The sequence below is a fragment of the Accipiter gentilis genome, chromosome 11, assembly GCF_929443795.1.
Source record: "Accipiter gentilis chromosome 11, bAccGen1.1, whole genome shotgun sequence".
NCBI classification, from domain to species: Eukaryota; Metazoa; Chordata; class Aves; order Accipitriformes; family Accipitridae; genus Astur; species Astur gentilis.
The window spans coordinates 1759340-1778720 of record NC_064890.1 but is presented as its reverse complement, the minus strand read 5'-3'; the positions used below and the strand labels follow the sequence as shown (position 1 = coordinate 1778720).

At 46.1% G+C, this 19381-nt stretch overlaps 1 protein-coding gene across 8 annotated transcripts in view; it reads left to right on the top strand.

The window, feature by feature from the left end:
• UBE2H (ubiquitin conjugating enzyme E2 H) overlaps nt 1-17359 on the top strand; it is a 55567-nt gene extending 38208 nt beyond the window's left edge. For 7 of the 8 annotated variants that reach the window (XM_049814392.1, XM_049814394.1, XM_049814395.1 and 4 more), the window contains 4 exons: nt 1589-1628; nt 2317-2369; nt 6442-6570; nt 13486-17359. In XM_049814392.1, coding sequence (XP_049670349.1) covers nt 1589-1628; nt 2317-2369; nt 6442-6570; nt 13486-13610 — 347 coding nt within the window. In that variant the 3' untranslated portion in view covers nt 13611-17359. The remainder of the gene's footprint in view (nt 1-1588; nt 1629-2316; nt 2370-6441; nt 6571-13485) is intronic. The other variant, XM_049814393.1, reaches the window with a different exon arrangement.
• The last annotated feature ends 2022 nt before the right edge of the window (nt 17360-19381 follow it).

Sequence of the window (19381 nt, the reverse complement as noted above, 5' to 3'; positions counted from 1 at the left end):
ACAGTGATATGTTTCATCTGCTTGCTTTTTGGGCTGCTCTGGAGAGGAAATTTCTGTGTGTTTTGAGTCCTGGAAGGAGCTTTTTAAATGGGTTGAGTCAATAACCCAGACCTAAATTTCTTACCCATTTTTATAAACATGGACCTTTGTCAGAAGAAATAGTTGCTGTTAGCTTATGTAGATTTCTGTTTATTGCAGAAAGGCGTGATTCCCACATGGGCAGTGTTTGTAAGGCTTTACAGGCTACAGGATGGCAGTACAACAGAGGAAAGAAGGTTTTATTTTAAGTTCTGAAAAAAAATCAACGTTAAGGTCTGGAAGCAGCTTAACCTGGTACAGAACCAAGGGTTGCAGTAGCCCTTCTGGGCAGAGCCCAAATGATTCAGACAAGCCAGCAGAAGCTTATAGCACTCAATCCATTTGGTAGTGAAATAATTTGAAAACCCAGTTCTATATCCCTGTACTGTGTCCATTCTGTGCTGGGGATGTGTCCTGCACCCAGGTATTTGGTTCCTCCTATTGAAAGGAAAGGGAAGAATTTGAAAGCTGGATTCTGCATCCACTCCCAGCCATAGTCTGAAACGCTTAACTTTCCTTTTGGGGTGGATAAGCTTTACTTCTATGCACGCTACGGTGCCAAGTATGATGTGTTACAATTCCTTTAATATCTTTGTTTTATAAACTATTTGTGGGAGAAGAAGGGAGTGTTTTTGAGGTGCCATCTGCCTTGAATTGAGGTTAAAGTAGGCAGCTGGAGAGCACAGCTTACCTCTAGCTGCTGCTATCAGATGCAGTCTTTAAAGTGTGAGGCATTTTCTACCATGATGTTGTAAGTCTTGAAACCACAGGATTATTTTTTTTAACTATTTAATTTGCAACTCAGAACAAAGAAAGAAAGCACTATCAAATCTACAAGTCTGAAATGTGGACAAAGCTAAGATGAGCTTTCTCATTCTAGACCTTGCATTTGAGCGGTTTTCTTTTCTCGGAGACCAGAGGTACCAAGTGATGAATTAATTGCTGTATAGCTGCAAAACTTGAAGTATTAGCTCTCTGCACCAGTCTCTGCCCCTGAATGGCTTACAAATGTAGACTAATGTTGCAACTTCAAGTTCATAGAAAATCTTTGTTGGGAGACATTAAAAAAAAAATTAATCTTAAAGCAAATGTTGAGCTTAAGTTTTGTGTTTACTCAGAAGATCCTTGCAGCTTTTAAAAACACTTCATCTGATGTGGGTGCTCAGTTGGGCTGATGGGCAGTTCTTTTCAAGATAATACTGAACCACAAAACCTTTGTGGTCCGGTTGCACTGTAAGCAGAGGGTTTTGCTGAATTTTGAGGGAATGGAGAAGGACCCTAGGGTCAGAATGTTGCCTGGTATTTTAAAGGTTACATAGCTATATATAGCTAAGGCTGGGTTTTCTTTGAAACTAGTCAGATGAGTCCTTGTTCAGTAAATTCCAGCCTCCTCTTGAAAAAAAAAACAAAAAAAAAAAAACAAAACCAAAAAAACAAAAAAAACCCAACAACAAAAAAACCCCAACCTCTTTGGCTGTTTTCTGCTATTTACCAGTGTGTCTCTTTGCAGGATTCATGAATAAAATTTTCCATCCCAACATTGACGAAGCGTAAGTAAATCCCTAGTGTGTGGTTTTTCTAAGGAGTTTGTCTAATTGTAACTGTATTTTGGCTTCCCATAATACCCTGATGAGTTGAATAATGCTTTCATCAATCTAAGAGTCCAGAGTGGGGGATTTGATGCAAGTTAACTTTCAGGAGTGGGTCAGGCTGTGGGCAAGACTAGAGCTGCATGCTGCAGACACACACTGTTGCAGATGTGGTCTTGGTATTGCAACATGCTTCCTTTACAGAAAATTCAAGGTTGCCAGTCCCCCTCCTCATTGGCATTGTGCCGGCTTTCTAGCAACAAGAACAGCGTTGGCTAAGCCATAGCTCCCTCTTTAGCTGAAGTTCACATCTATCCTAAAATTCTTCAAAACATAAGATGTTTTGCCACATTTTTTTCAGTGAAGGTTTGTTAAGGGGAGCCACCTATGCTTCAGTCTCTCCAGCAGAGGCCCATATGGACCAACTAATTCAGTAAAGGCTTCAATTTACTTTCTTTTGTGCAGAGTATGAAGATTCATGTAGTTAAAGGCTGCCCCTCTATTAACCACAAGGTAGGAGTAAATCATAGCTTATCTGAAACAGTGGGGCAGAAGCAGGGCAGGGAAAGAGAGGGGGTAGATTGTATTAAATCCCCAGAGTATTTTTGAGTGTGACTGTGTTTAATTCCATCCTTTCCATATGTTTCAGGTCAGGAACTGTATGTCTAGATGTAATCAATCAAACTTGGACAGCTCTCTACGGTGAGTTTGGCATTTCCCCGCAAGCTGATCACATGAACATCCGTATTTGGTGTGTTAACATAACACAGCTTGCTGGAGACAGATGATCTTAGGCCAACTTTTGGGTTTTGTATTGTTTGTTGTTTTTTTTAACTGAAGTTTTAGACTCCTCACTGAGCCAAGATCACGTGAAAAATAACATTTTCATGTGAAAATACTTTTGTAACCTGTTTTTATCCCAGAGAGGCAAAAATATTCCATAAACCTTACAAAGGATCTCTCAATCCATTTCTTGGCATTGTCTGACAACTGCGCAACAGCACCCCGCCACGATTCAGCATTGAAAGAGAAGAGTGACTGTATCTAAAGTGAAATCTAGTTCCAGTTACCCCATCCATGTTTTGTACGTGCATTCAAGCTGGTATTCTTCGTGCACAAGGCTATGATCCCAATTCTACAGAAGCTGGCACCAGAAACCATTCCTGTTTATCATGGCAGCATAATTTCGTTGCAGGCTAAGAGGTGGTATTGCATCTAATGACTGCACTGCTTGCTGCAGAATGTTTTGAGTTTCCCATTAGGTTGTTTTTGGCTATAACTGTCCTTTTTAGAGAAATAAAAAGATCAGCTGGTAGCTGAAGACCTGTTAAAATAGCATTTAGGGAAAGCTGAAATTGTTAAAAGGAATACAGCTGAGTATCTAGTCTAGGTTGGCTGCATTTTAAAAATGTGAACTTCAGATGTTCCAATTATGCTTTGTGGAAGGGTATTCAGGGGAACGTGCACGTCAAATCCTTCACGTTTTTCCATGAAAAACTGGTTTTACCTATGTAAGTTGAAGCTTTGAAGCAGTTGCTAGAGAGACAAGCTACTTTACCTTCCTCACAAGCACAATTTGTAAGGAAATACTAGACTTGGTGAATCCTGGGTGGGAAATTGCTATAGCAACTTGCTGAACTTTACTCCTCGTCAGAATGCCTGAAGTCCTTGTGTACTAGATGCATGGTGTACACTTCACATGGTTTTGTTGTGAGAGATCAGCTTAGCCGTGACCCAGGTGGTGTTGCTAATGGAGGAAGAAGATGCTCTTGTGTCCTGCAAAGATCTGATGCGAGACAGAGGAATGAAAGCGGTGTTAGCAAACCAAGCCCTCTGCTGGGGATGAACCTGCATGGTTCAGCCAGCAGCAGAATCCAGCTCAGTGCAGTGTGTGCTGCTGTTCACAGTCTTAAATGCCACCTGCAGATTGTGGGGATGGCTGGACAAAAGAAAATCGCTCCAGTGTAACTGTGGTGGTGGTTTTGTGCTCTGGCACTATGGTTTCTGCTTTGGAAGCCACGCATGGATAGCCTCCCTGTTCTGCAGCACACTCTCCCAGACAGCCACACTGGGGTTTCTGCACTATTTCCAAACAATTTCATAGGAAGGCTTTCTGTGAGAGGTTTTCTAATGAGCACTGCTGTATTTTTTGTCATCGTTGTTGCTTTTAAAGGTAGAAAAAACAGCTTGGGATTTACTATGCTTGTGATGTATTAATATCAACAAACTTGGAAAAATCTTTTGCATTTTTCCTTGTAGTATCAGTGATAGGTGCTAGGCAACTTAAGGGTATCAGATGTGTATTCTGTACAGAACACCTTCCACAGTAACTGGTGAAACTTGGCATTAGAAAGTGCATCGCTTGACAGTCATCTTATTGCAAACTTCCCTTGCCTTGCTGCAGGATGCCTTGAAGCTGCAAGCCGGACACTGGGGTGACTGCATTCGCTCTGCCCCTTCCCTCGGAAGTCATCAACACTAGAGTGCCTACGTCACCTCTTCACTACAGGGCTTTGCCTCCTTATGTGAAATAAGGAGGTGGCCCATTTCTGAACATGAAATGAAAAGGGTGAAATAACATTCCTTGGTGCCTCTCAGCACAGCTGTGTTGTTGGGAGTGTCACCCCTTTAAACCAGAATGCTCCTGCGCTGGCAGAGGAAATGGGTCAGATAATTCAAGGAGTAACTAAGGTGGAAGAGACCCAGAATAGCTACCAATACATTCATGAAGACCTTGTGGTTAAATTCCCTCTCCATCCCTAATGACGTATCAAGTCTTTAGCGCTGTCGTTAGGCTTCCTGCACATGTTCAACTAGTTCCTGCTAAGCCAGTGCCACTTTGGAGGATTTGAAAGAAGGGGGAAATTACTGAGGTCTCTTAAAAAAGAAGAATCCCTGCAGTGTGTCCTGTGAGCCATGATGGCCTCCCAAGGCCCTGCTTGCTCAGCCTACATGACAGTTTAGGTGTCTAATGGCCACAGAGAAATACTTGATCTAAACCGGTTCCTTGCAGAGACTTGACCCAACTTATTGCTGATGGTGTCCGAACCCACTCCCTAGGAGGTTTAATTGGTTTACCAAGAACAAGCCACTACCGTGGCAGAAAGTATTCTTACAGAGCATTCTCACTGTTGTTTGTGGTACCTTTTTAGATTAGGATCCTTCTTCCAGTTGCTGTTGTGCTTCATCCTAGAAGTAGCTGGTGGCACCTGGCTGCTCAGTGTGCCAGCCGTGGCAAATTTGGTCAAGGCACTGTGTGTGCTCTGAAGTGCTTCATCACTGTCCTCAGCCAATATTGGAAGGGGCAACAGCTTCTATATAGCAGAAAGAGATTTCAGGGTAAAACCACCTAACTTCCTAGTGGTGTCTCTGTATAGCAGAGACCAGCCGATAGCTATCCGTAGCAATCAATGTCATTACTTTTTGCAGTTGGGTGATGCAGTATCAGCTATAATGAACCCTATGCTCCTGAGTATGTGAAGCCATGGCCTTTCCTTCTGTTTAGGACTCAGGGATCTCCTCCCCCCCTATCTGCCCATGCATTTTTCATTAATCTTTCAGAAAGTTAAGGGCTCTGAGATTCCTGGCCACTGTCAGGTCTGGTTGAATTTAGTAGCTCCATGAGGCTCAGTGGTGGCTGGGCTCAGGAGCAGTCCTACAGCCTTGTTCCTGTAAGAGGCAGGTTGAGATGGCTAAACTGCTCATCTGATGGATCCTCGGGAGCGTTGGGCTTCCCTTCTGACAGCTCTGCTTTGATCCATGCTAGAGGGGATGGGTGATGCTCATCCACAGGCAGGATTTCTCTGCCACCAGGAAAGAGACACTCCCTTTAATTAGGGGGGAAAGTGGGATCCTAATGAAAGATGTGTCAAATATTCACAAACAAAACCCAACAGAAAGCCCCACACAGCGAATGCTGGTCTGCCTGTATCAGTAGCTCTCCAGTGGCTAAAGTGAAACCTGGCACACAGCCCTGCACTGGGGGTTTAATCTCCTCTCTGTGTGGGTGTGCATGGTCCTTGTGAAGCCCCCGAGGAGAAATGATGACGCAGGGCTTGTTTCTGAACACCCCCACTGCTGAAGTGTGTCATCTTAGGGATGTGGGAAGAGGGTTTCGTGTGTCCACAGTTACTCATAGGCACCAGAAGTATGTTTCCTGTTGTGGATTATTTAGCGACAGATGCCAACTGGCACCAAGGTGTTAATGTGAGTGCTTCACATTCTGCAAATTGTTTTGAGTTGGAGGAGGGACTTGTTGGTTGCTCTTTCTATTAACACAATCATCTAAAGCACTCTGGAAGATGTTTTATGCTTGAGGTATGTCAATTTAGTCATGGAGCATGAGACATTTAAAGATGGCAATAGAATGAGGCAGAAATAGGAGAACAATTCAGTGAGGGGTGAAGCACAGTGCTCTTTGTTTTTCTTTTTTCCTTTTTTTTTGAAGCCAGGTCTGAGCCTCAATGGAAAACAAGGCAATTGTGTCCTTCCACTTTGTTTAATCCACAGATACCTGTATCTACATTTTTGGGATGTCAGGTAGTTTGTGCAGTTAGCTGAGGAGCTGCAGCATACCTCCAGCAGCAGCAGCTCTCTTACCAGCCATGTATATGCTTTCCCCGATGCAGCTTCCTTTATTTTAACTAGCGCCCAGATTGTTGGTGCATTTGCCCTTGAAGCTTTGTGCTGCTGTTTCAGTGCTGGTGCTTGCAGGATGGTTAATCGGACTGACTCTGGGTCTGTGAACATGAACAATTGTGTCTTTCACTTGCAGATCTCACCAATATATTTGAATCGTTCCTGCCCCAGCTGCTGGCCTATCCTAACCCTATAGATCCTTTAAATGGTGACGCTGCAGCCATGTACCTCCACCGACCAGAAGAGTACAAACAGAAAATTAAAGGTAAGGGTGTAATAACATATTGCAGAATGAGTGGTATTACTGTGATTCCACCCTGGGGGAATGAGGTCTTTGCTGTACGTTTGTGTGTCAGTGCCCATTCCTTCCCACTGTAGCGTCCCTGTCTATTTTAAATGGGGGTAGTCTGAAGTAAGGGGTGGATGAACTGTTGCTGCTTGACGACTAAAGCTGGTGTATGCGGTATGTGGAGCAGGGCTTTTAAATCACTAGCAGACCCTAAGCAGGGAAGGATGTAAGCAAACTGGGTTAGGATTCAACATGATTTTGAGAGATCGGAGAAATGATTCAGAAGAAAAGGTGTGTGACCGAAGAAGGGACAAGGAAAAGTCCCTTGACTGAAATGGGAGCATCCAGTTGCACAATTACTAGATAGAAAGTGGCTTCTTAGCAGTTCTGTGGAAAGTGATCTGAGAGCAGCCATCAAGGAGTCAGAGATACGGTTGCAGAAAGTACTTTTGTACTATGACAGAGCAGGAATTTTTGTAAATGCCAAGTACTCGTTCCATGCTACTTCCTAGTTAAGCCAAGGCTTATTAGTGCTGTGCCTGGTTCAGAGACTGCCATTTAAGAAAGCTGCAGACCAGTTAGTAGTGTCTCAAAGGGTGTAACAAGGGCAGATGGTCTTGAAGATGTATCTTAAGAGGAGAGATGGAAAGAATTGGAGGAGTTTAATCTAGAGGACCAGACAGGGTTATGAGCTTTGTGCCAAAGGTGCCTTCAGAGAGGAAGGGAATGATTTATCCTGTGATCAGTGTGAGCAGGATGTGGTCACAAGCGTGTAACTCAGCTGGGGGAGCCCAGGCTAAACATTAACAGTGACTGGTGAGGGTATGTGAGCACTGGCAGAGCTGGTGAGGGTGCTGGTGTCTCTGCTCCTGGAAGGATTGGAAGGACATGCTAGACAAGGCTGAGAAATAGAGTCAGTACTTCTGTCGTGGTTTAACCCCAGGCAGCCACTAAGCACCACGCAGCCACTCACTCACTTCCCCCCCACCCAGTGGGATGGCGGAGAAAATCAGGAAAAGAAGTAAAACTCGTGGGTTGAGATAAGAACGGTTTAATAGAACAGAAAAGAAGAAACTAATAATGATAATACTAATAAAATGACAGCGGTAATAATAAAAGAATTGGAATATACAAATTATGCACAGTGCAATTGCTCACCACCCGCTGATTGACGCCCAGTTAATCCCTGAGTGGTGATTCCTCCTGCCCCCATTCCCCCCAGTTTATATACGAGATGTGGTGTCACGTGATATGGAATATCCCGTTGGCCACTTTGGGTTGGCTGCCCTGGCTCTGTCCCCTCCCAACTACTTGTGTCCCTTCAGCTTTCTCGCTGGCTGGGCTTGAGAAGCTGAAAAATCCTTGACTTTAGACTAAACACTACTTAGCAACAACTGAAAACATCAGTGTTATCAACATTCTTCGCATACTGAACTCAAAACACAGCACTGTACCAGCTACTAGGAAGACAATTAAGTCTATCCCAGCTGAAACCAGGACAATTTCCTTTGGATTAAGGAAGGCTCCCAGTAAGGACTCTTAAATACTTTGGATAAACCTGGTGATAGAAGGACTGTCCTAGCAAGCTGATAAGTGAAAGAATTAGTCTTGCAAACGTAAGAAATTAAATAAAAAATAAGAATTCTGCTTTAAACTTGTACTCTGCCTTCCCTAGAATCAGCTGCCTGCAAACAGGAGCAGGGCACCATTTCCTGACGTGACAGGCCTGTGGCAAAGCCATGAACTTTATTTCTTCCCTGATCCAGTGAACACAATCAGCCTTTAATCTAACGGTGGGAAATTTACAGCCTTTGGCCCAGATTTGGTCTTCAACTAAGTTTTTAAGAGGCCATGACTGCCTGATTTTAGGGGTTTTTTTTGTTACTGAATAACCATAAGATTTGTTTGTCTATGGGAGCCCTGCCAGAAAGGTTTGCAGGGCCTGTTCAGCAAGGAGAGCCTCCATGAGCAGCATGATCTAATCGCCTTCCTGGTGTGAGGTGGTGTAGCAGCTTTACTAACGGAGCATTGTGAAAGTTTACTGGTGTTTGGAGAGCTCAGGTATCCCAGAAAGACGTGGGATTTGGTGGTGGAGTCCTTCCATCAGATCTGCCACGTCACTCCGGAGTGGTTAAACCTCGAGTCACTTTGTTCAGATGCAAAACGACTCTTCATCAGCTGCAATTTTTGTTTGAGGGTGGAACTACAAATGAGGCCAAGCAAAGCTGTGATTTTAAATACTGAGTTATTCAGCCCACTTTGCTTGACTCCTCTGTCAGCTGCACGACAGGATCGCAAGAACTACCCTGCAAATCTGGCCTGCTCGGTATCCTGAAGTCTGTCACCTGTTTTTTCATGTGAACAAGTTTCCAGGCAAAATGGTTTGTCAGATAAAATCTCCAGGGCCAACACAAGGGATACTTTGGGTGTCCTCTATGCTTTAATGAAACGGGAATAAAAAAAGATAAACCCTTGGAAAAAAGTGAATAAACTGATGCTAGCCAACAGCAGGTGCTTCAAGGAAGATCTGAGGACATCCCTCAGGGAGGCTAAATGGGATAGTCTGCTCCCTTGTTTCCATCCTGCCAGCCAGGTACAGGCTGTGAAGATGATCTGGAAGGAGTTTTAAGTGCTTGCAACATGTCTCATGTTCCATATACCCAAGAGTCCTGCCTCTGCTGTCTCTTCCCAGGCTTGCGTGACAAGTATAAGATAGAGCTAAACACTGTCATTCCTCATATTGTAGCATTTTTAAAAATAGCCTTGGACATGTTAAAATTGATGCAATGGATTGTAGCAGCTTCTCTGCTCTGGGAAACTCAGTAATGCAAATACATAATTTATTGCTGCTTTTCTTCATTTTTTAGTTATGAGCACATAGAACAGTTGTTAGACATGGTGGTAGTGAAGCAATGGGCATAGGCTTAGAGATGTGGCCCAAGATTTTTAGTTCCTGTCATTCTTGGTATCAGACCCAAACAAGTAAGGATTTATTGTGAAACTTATAAATGTCCATTAATATTACCAATATACAGCTGGAGACTGTGATTCTTAGCATTAGAGCCTTTAGGTAGATGAAGTAGTTCATGGACACAGAGCCAAGTAAGTGCACCTTTAAATCTCCCTAGCAGTGCTTAATGAGGTGCCTTGCCTGATCACTGCAAGAGCACCAGAGTGTGGGCTTCAGATACGCAAAAATGGCTAAACATTTGTTTGTGTTGAGCTGTTGGGAATTGGTGCTTGACTCCTGGGTGTGCTGCTTTTTCCTTCTCTTTGGTAGCTCTAATGTGAAAACTTCTTTTGGGAGGGTGGCAGTGGTGAGTAACAGCAGCTGAAGGATACTGAGGGGCAGGCTGAGTGTTTGCTGGGAGCAGAGGACATCTCTGGGAGCAGTTCTCCCATCCCACATCTCAGCTCTGAAGTTCCAGTAGAGTCCTTTGAAACACCAGTATGGCTCACAGGCACATACCAGCCACGGGGAGCAACCACAGCTTGTTCTTGTTGCTCCAGGGTTTAAAAACAGATGAATCAAAGTGGTGTTTCCCTGGTAGGAATGGGAGCATCAAGGCTTTCCCTTCGTGATGTGAACGGGCTTTGGCAGAGGACGGTTTGTCAGTAGTATTTAGATGGTGCCGTTTTTTTCCCTTAGTAGACTGAAGATCCAAGTTCAATACAATATTCAGCACAGAAGCTCCCTGGAAGTTTGATGTTTCCCAGATTAAACCTTCAGAAAAACCCAGCCCAGGGGCTTGGTAGCTTTCCTGGGTAGAAGATGGTATTTTAAATTTGAAGTAATTCAAGTTGTGTTTTAGCTTAGGCTCAAGCAGGCCTTTTCCAACAGTAAGAAACAGTGGCTTCCGTGTCCAAATCTCCAGTGGCCCAGAGAGCACTTGAAGTAGTAGTCAGTGAAGAAGTGCTGCTGGCCTCCTGTCCTGCCATGGTTGCTGGCTCGTGACTACTGTGTTTGGGGACTCCCAAGGCAGCTACAGCAGTTGTTTAGCTGGGTTTGGGGTAAGCATAGAGGGAATGTATGTCTCAGGTGCCCAGTGAGGGGTTGCCTTTGTCATCCAAGGACATACAAAGTCTTACAGCAAAGGAACTTGGGTTCCCTTTGCTGGATTGTGTAAGGAATAACAATTTATCTGGGCAAACACCCTTTCCAGAGGGATTAATTCTTGGAAAGCTATGTGAAGGGAGTAGCTGCTACAAGGATGTGTCATGTCAGCATCTCATCTCCTTAGCTCTGCTTGTCATCTACTGCCGGCCCACCTTCCTGTGTAAATTCTGTGAAGACATGCTGCTTTTTTGGGTCCCTCCTTCAGTTAGTCCCTCTCATCTTTAAGCCATTAGGTCTGTCACACCAATTCTTCTCACTTGCAGTGTCCTTCTCCTTTGGCAGATGGCCCCTGTCCCAGACTCTGCAACTCCTGTTCTCCGGTGCAGGCAGCGGATGTGATCAGGCAGGGCCTAGGCTCCATGGTGACACAGGCAAGCACTTTCCAAGATGGGGTTTCTCGGTGGCCAGGACCTGAGGAATGGAGCACAAGGGTGCTTTTCTGTTGATACCACGTGGGCTCCAGCAGCCTGAGGGCAATCCGAGACCTTGAGTGCTCCCTGCTTCCCAGTGTTTACATAGCTGCCTTCAATACTTTATCAGTTCTTAACAAGTTGTTGTAAAACAGATTTGAACAGCTGCTTCTGTAGTCCGAGTGAGCAGGTTAATAATGTATATTAAACAGTCAGACTGAAGCTGCGTGCGTCATTAGATGGAGATGCTGAAGCTCACTGGGCTCAGAAGCACCTTCCAGCCAGCGCGCTCAACTTTTCCAGGGTGGAGCAGGTCTGCCGAGGCTGCCAGCTGCTCCATCCTGGGAACTCCTCCATGAAGTGTTGGCTTCAGGTTGCTCTGTCTTTACTATACACCTGAACCCAGAGTAACATGTTTGGGCTCGGTGTCCTTATGTCAGCTCCAGAAATGCAGAAAAAAACCCCATGATTATGATGATGATGCAGATCTCTTGCAAAGTATTGTCCCTTCCAGTAGGCTGAAGGATGGAAGCACAGAGGGAAAGAGGCTTTAAGAACAGCCAGGCTCTGCAAAGCACAGTCTTTAATACCTGGGTTGTAGCACTTGGTTATCTGGCATTAGATGTATCCTCCCGCAGCTTTGTCAGTGTATCCACCTGCAGATAGAGTATGGAATAAAAAGCAGTCATCTGTGTTCCTGGAGGAGAGGTGCTCCTTGTGGAACTCGTTCCCTGGGAGGAACTAAAGAACATACAGCTGGGGCAGCTGCAGGGCTGGGACTGGGATGTGACATTCACATTTCCGTGCAGGGGCTCATCTTTGAGCACAAAGGGATGGCAGTATTCCCTCTTTCTTAATTTTTTTTAATACTACTGTTTGGAGGAGGCTTTGTCGTATTTTAGTACCTTCGTATCTGGAAAGATAACAAGTTTGCAGTTGGAATTCCCCAATGGCAGTGTGACCACAACACCTCTCTCCTCCCCTAAGTGCGTGACCTGCGGTGTGGAGGAAGCGCTGTCACGATACTGAAGTTACATCACTTCTTCATACTCTGAATCTGCTTTCTCAGTGTAAGGTGGAAAAGAGGTGATAAATAAGAGGAAGACTTGAAGCTGAGGCTGAGCACCCCTTCTTCAGCCCAGTTTTGTGCCAAGTTTTCACCCTTGCTCCACTCTGCACACCTGCATGTGTGTAAGGAATAGGCTTTCTCTGCTCAAGGTGGCCTGCCTGCTGGGGACACCAGCCTCTCCTCAGATCTCGGAGGGGACACTGCGGGAGCCTTCTGCGGCCGCAAAGGAAGGAAAGGGATTGCCAGATTTGGTCTGAGTGATCCGATCCACTTTGTGTTGCCTTTTTGCTCTGTCCCCCTGCATGGAGGTGACTGTGGAAGCCACACAAGCCACGGTTGGCAGCGGTTGCTTTACTGGCCTGCAGGAATCCCAGTAAACCAGTTTCCCTGCTTGCTGTACAGCTTCCTGCTTCCTTCTGGCTGAAGTTCAGGGTGTTGATCTGGGTGCCTAGAGCCAGTGTGGTTTGGACCCCGCTGTGAGACACGGTTTCCATCAGTGACCTGCGGTGCGGTGGCCCTTCTCCCCACGGAGGGCTGCCTGCGGGTCCTTCTCAGCTAATCCTATGGCTGCTGTCCGATGCGAAGCAGGTTGCAAGACTTGTGTTTTGAAAACAGTGCCTGGGCAGACCTGTGTTTATTTTAGGGCTGGGGGAGGGAGCTTTTGCTTTTTATTATTAAAAAAAAAAAAAAAACAACAAAAAAACAAAAAACCAACAACAAAAAACCAAACAAAGCAAAACCACCAGTGCACCTATTCCTGCAGTGGTCTTCTGATCTGTGTTCTCTGTCCATCCTTCTTTACGCTCTGCTTCTGGAGAGTTTAGTCTGGAAGTTCAGTCTGGCTCTCAGTGTGGTTTTGTTGATGGTGGTTCTGCCCTATCAGTTTAAACTCTCAGATCTTCATTTCTTAAAGTCAGGCTATATAGTGACATCTTGATGTCTTTTAGGCTTGTTCTCTAGGTCACCATGGTAGCTCCTATTTCGGCAGTAAATTGAATCCTGTCCTGTTAAGTGAGATACACCGTACAGGGGAGGACTTACATTGTTTCCAGCTATGAGCATGTGTGACACTGACAGAGGAGCCTTGGGATCATACTTGTTTCCAAGGGTCTTACATGTCTCTAAGGTCTCCATCAGCTGTTGTTGGATAATGCTGCCTTTGGTCTGAGAAATATGGTAATCTATATGACTTATCAAACATGATGTGATCCAACCAGCCTTTAGTCATAGTTCACTCATCCTCTGACTGTTGAATATATGCTGCTTATATGTCTTTTCTTTTCTGTCACATACAGAATACATTCAGAAATATGCAACAGAAGAAGCACTAAAAGAACAGGAAGAAGGCACCGGGGACAGCTCGTCTGAGAGCTCCATGTCTGACTTCTCGGAAGATGAGGCTCAGGATATGGAGTTGTAGTAGAAGAGGCAACCTGCTTTTCAGAGAGACTCTAATTTCCTAACCATGAGAAGCAGACTATAATATTCATATTTAAACAAAGCAATTTTTTTTATTACTAAACAAGGTTTTTATGAATAATAGCATTGATATATATATATCACCCTTTAGATCTTGATTTTCTTGGTCATTTCTCGAACCCGAGGTGCATAGCATATTCCCACATTCCATTTTGGTAGCAATATGCAGCCCGAATGCATGCATTCAAATTCCATTTGGCCAAGTCAACTTGTGTGCTACTGAACTGTCAGCTAAAACAGCTGCCCTGGTAGGTAGGGAGTTAGCAAAATGATGTTTGCTTTCTTATTGATGTTTCCAAAGACACCACCTTGGATGCTAACATGGAACAGCGTTTTCTCAAAGTATAAAATCTGGGGGATGATATACTAACTGTGTAGATCAGACAGTGGAATAAAAGGTGCTCCTTCAGGTCAACCTTGCTGATCGTATTTTATGTGGAGTCACATTTAAAAAAAAAAAAAAAAGAAAGAAAAACAATACAAATGCATGGAGCTATTCAGAGCATTGAAGCTTAAAAATTTTGACTTGGATTTTAAGTCCGTTTTTATATGTGGACTCCTGCCTGCCCTTCTGAACTGTAGGGACTGACAACCACTGGTCTATTTGCTTTTGGGACTTTTGAAAGCCTTCATCTGGATGTTACTCACTTTCTTGGTCTGGATTACGAGCTGTTCCCTTTTCGGGAGGAAAAAAAACAAAAAAAACCACAAAACACAAACCACAAACGATGCTCTCTGAACAGTGCTTTGATTTAGCTGGAGCACATGTGAAGTCAAACTCTTACTTTGTCATAGTTTTGAAACTGCTGTCCTTTAATGGCTTCAAGTTTGCTTTTTTTTTTTTCTCTTGCTTGAAGTATGGTTAAACACCTCGCAAACACTCTCCATCTCCTAAGAGGGTCCTCTGACCAGATGGATTAGCCTTGCCGAGAGCTTCAGATCCACGACGATTGGCCCATTGGCTGTAGTCCACGAATCCATCGGCACTGATTTTATTTTCCTTTTTTCCTCCCCCTTCTGCACCAGCTTGGTAGCCATCTGCTTGTGTGTGTACAACAGGATTAAAATTTCTTAAAAGTTAACAAAGAATATGATCTAGAAAAATTTGAGATGAATAAAAAAGCCTAAAAGCACCAACTGAGGAAGCAAGTGAATCTGCTCTGTTTTGTTTTGGGTTGTTTTGTTGGTTTGTTTTTTTTTTCCAGGATGCTTCTGAATTGAAATGTTTGATTTCTCCTGGTGTCTTTCAGCAAGCTGAGATTTTTGTTTGTTTGTTTTAAAGCTATGAAATCTAATACAGTAAATGTCTACCTGGGATGCCGGTATACTTGAATTTGGATAATTGTGCATTGGAGATTCAAACTAAGATGGATTTTTAAGGCTGAATGTTACCTGCTGTATTCTTTTGGGGTTTGGAGGGGTTTGGACAGGATGTCTTTATTTGTGGTGCAACCTACAGGACAGTGCATGGAAAAATCAACCCACCCTGAGCAACTCTCGAGCAGAGTTTTGAATGTCAGACTGGTACATTTGTCATTTTCCCAGAATTGTTTGTTTTCTTTTTTTCTTTAGAAATGCCACCAAGTTTTGAGTCATTGGGGTTGGAAAGTTACAATCCTATTTCTAATTCATAAAGCACAATCAATTTATTTTTTTTTCTTTTGGAAAGCAAAGAACAAACCTCGTAAAGTACCATTTTGCTTTAGCATGATTTTCCTTAATAAAAATATACAAAGAATTTCCTTTATGTTAATTACGGGCATGAAGCAAAGGTTTTTCCTCTCCTTTTTCCCTTTTTATTTTAAAGCAGTAATGTTAGGGCTGTGGCTAGTGACTGTGCTGAAGTTCTCTATCTAGCATTTGTGGCTTGTCGGAAGGGTAATATTAACTATTTAACATGTAATGGTGTACTTAACTCTTATCTAGCACGCTGTTTTTCTCATTACTTTGGGGAGGGAGGGGCCACATTTTGCTGGCACTGTTTAACTTGCTTACCTGCTGACCTAGCAGTTTGCTTGTGCTATAACCTTTACTGTAGGTGCTACTTAGGAGTAGAGTAAGTGCTGGGTGGTGATATCAGTTTAAAAGGTTAAAAAAAAAAAAAAAAAAAAAAAAAAAAGGACAAAAAAATCACAATAAAAATTTGTATTTTTTCAATATTGTATAAACATAGTGTTCTAATTACCTCATCCCCCTTCCTTTGCAGGTTTATCTTCCCTGTCACTCCATCCCCTCACTCGGATTTAGTGCATCAAACCGCTCACACGTTCCCCCCTCCTTTTGTGAAACGCATATTCTGCTAAACAGGGCTTCCCCCAAAAAAATACCAGTAAAGCTGCAGTTTGCCAGGGCCAGCTCCTGACCCGGGTACGAGGACGCAGCGGGACTCGCAGGGCTTGTCCAGGCTGTGCGGGCTGATGGCTCGAGGGGTCTAGAGCTGTGGAAACGTGTGTCCCCAGCTCTTCCCAACACTCCTGAGCTGTGCTAAAACTCACCGCCCGGGCACAGAGGCTGCCAAAATGCTGCTTGTAAAAAATGTCTGTCCTGGATGTAAGATGCTTCCAGGGGATGAGGTGGGCTGGGGTCCACTCTGCGGGTCGGGAATGCCTGCTCCTGCCCACCTTGTACCCCTCTGCTGCTTCCCCTCCATCATTTTTCACTTTTTTTTTTTCTAAATCTTCCTCCTTCTCCCAAAAGAAATTCCCCCCTCCAAACGGTTTGTAAATAAAACTACATCGATGTAGTCTGGAAGAAAAGGTGGAGCCATACTGAAGCAAGATAGCTCTTATTTTGGTCATCTTGAGGGCGTTTTTTTTCTTCTTCTTCAAAAAACAGTGCTGTTGTCACCTTGTGCTCTGTCAGTCTGATGGGAATTTCTCAGCCAGCCCATGATGGACACCAGGTTGATTTCCCTGCTACCAAAATTTGCCACAGCCCCTTGGCGCTGTTTTGGAAACAACCTTTGGCTTCTATTCCTGTAACCTCTCCTTTTGCCGTCGAGGTTTTTGCGTGACGTGAAAAACTTGAGTTGCCGTGTCCCTCGATGGTGACCCTCTGTGCCGAGTTTTTCCTGACCCACAGGTCGGTTTGGCAGATGCAGAAGTGTGCCGGCGCGGGGACAGGCTGGAGCAGAGCTTTGCCATCAGCCCGGTATGGCACGGACTTGTCCTCCTGCCTCCACCATGTCCATGGTTGAACCCCAAGCCATCTCTGTCTTCTTTACATGTCTACCTGTCCCTTAACACGTGCCGGAGAGACGGGGCTCCCCTTCCCATCCCTGCCTGGCGGGTGTCGTCCATCGGCAGGGACCCTCCTCACAGACCATCGGGAAGGCTGGGAGGTGTTTGACAATTTTCTCTTTTTGCTTCTTTTTTCTCATCCAAGTTCTGCTGGCACTTTAACAGGGGTGTTTGCAGCATGAGAAATGGCCATGATTTTACTGCCTGTGTGTGGTACCTATCGTGTGATACTTGAAGAGATCAGGGGTGTCTTGCCCGTTGTTTGAGTCGGCTCTTTATTATTTTTTTTTCTTTTTTTTTTTCTCCTCTTTTTCTTGCGTTGTTGATGTAGTGGGCACATCAGCCACCCTGACATAAATGCCTCTTCTCAAAGAGTATAACCTCTCCAATAGTTGTGTATAATTAAAGAACTGTAAACTTTTTTTAAAATAAAATATGTATATACCTTGAAGCTTGGCTGGTGCTTGATCGCCGAGAGCTTGGTCTTGCAGGAAAGACCCCGGACTTTGTGCCATTGACTCTGCATCCCACCACAACTTCGTCCATGGCCCATCTACGCCAGATCAAAGCCTTTCCAGGGCATCTTCGGCCTGGAGAAGAACTGCTAGAGGAGGCAGCAGCGGTTGTTGCACATACCCAACGCGCTGATGGTAGCGCTCAGGATAGCCAGCTCCTTCTCCAGCTATTTGCAAGCGGCTGGGTGATGATGTCCTTCCATGCCCGGTGACCGCAGCCACAGCACCGAAGCTGATTTTTAGGCTCTTGGGTTGGAAACGAGGGATCAGCGCAGCCATGGGGCATCTGTCCCTCCCCATCCCTCCACCCGCACAGCCTCGTAGTGTAAATTTCTTTCAAGGTCTCTTCTCGCAGCAGGACAAGTCGTTACAGGTAATGCTGCCTGAGATGCCGCAGCCATCGTGGGAGCCGTGTTTGGTGTCCTGGACCGGTAATTATGGCAGAGGTGGCTGTTTTTCTGTATAATCACGGATAATTTTGGCTTGACGTGACATGGGGATCAGGGTAATGTATACAGGGGGTGTGACCGGGAGCAGTTCGAGGACCCCCCCAGCTGGCATTTTGGGGCTGTGGGTGGGACAGGGAAGGGGACAGCAGCTTGGCATATGGCTTGTCCTCAACCTGGTCTAACTCACTAACTCCAGATTTGTCTGTAGCTGTTTGTCACCCCTAAGACCCAGCTTGGGGACAGGGTGGCGGGTCCGTGTCCTACCAGTGCCACCTGCTGCCAGCACCCAGCCTGGCAGCCCAGGGCACCTTCGGGTGATGCTGGGGGCCGGGGGGGGGGGGGGGCCGGGACACCCTGTCCCATTGCCACCTCCTGGGACCACCAGTCCTCTGGGCTCTGCCCCTTGCCCTGGGGAGGGATCAGGGATTTGGGGGGGGGCACCCCTGCTGTGTCACACGCCCCACCACCACTTTTAGGGGAGCTTTTAGGGTCAGCTGGGGGTGGCACTGTCCCCTCTGCCCAGCAGGTGGCCCCCGTGCCACACCAGTAGCCCCCCACTCTGCCCAGTACAGGGTAGAGCTGGGCCCGGTGCTGGGTGCTCTCCATGTCCCCTGGCTGTGGTCCCATCGCTGCTCTGTCCCCACTGTCCCCTGGGTGCCAAGTGCCACCCACTGTCCATCCATCCTCCCTCGGGATTTTGGGATCACCTTGGCCTGGCCCGAGCTCCCACAGGGCCCCCGGGAGGTGGGTGCTGCTTTTTTTGGGGGGGAGGCACGACACCTCAATGCTGGGGTGACATGGGGGACCCATAGCTGGTGGCGGGTGCTGCTTGGTGCTCCCGGGAGCACCCAGAGGTTTCATGCTGCCTGGTCTGTCGGTGCTGAAGGGCATCAAAGGGCAAATGCTCAGCCTAGGGCCCCCCCACCCGGGCTCTGGGTGACATCCCCACAGGGCTTTGAGTGACATCTCCGTGGGGCTCTGGGTGCCATCCACATGGCACTCTGGTTGCTACCACCATAGGGTCTTGGGTACCATCCCCAAAGGCCTCTGGGTACCATCTCCACCAGGCTCTGGGTGACATCCCTGTGGGACTCTGGGCACCATCCCCACGGAGCTCTGGGTGCCTTCCCCGTGGGACTCGGTGCCATCCCCAAGGGGCTCTGTGCCACCTCCACAGGGCTTTGGGTGCCATCCCCAAGGGGCTCTGTGCCATCTCCACAGGGCTTTGGGTGCCATCCCCAAGGGGCTCTGTGCCATCTCCACAGGGCTCTGGGTGCCATTCCCATGGAGGTCTGGGTGCTATCCCCAAGGGCTTCGGGTACCATCCCTGTGGAGGTCTGGGTGCTATCCCCAAGGGACTCTGGGCGCCATCCCCATCGGGCTCTGCTTGCCATCCCCACCGGGCCTTGGGTCCTCTGGGTACCATCCCCATGGCCACGCAGCCCCTGCGACGCAGGGGGACAAGCCAGCGCTGGCAGGGCTCTCGTCCCCGGGGCTGCTTATGGGGTG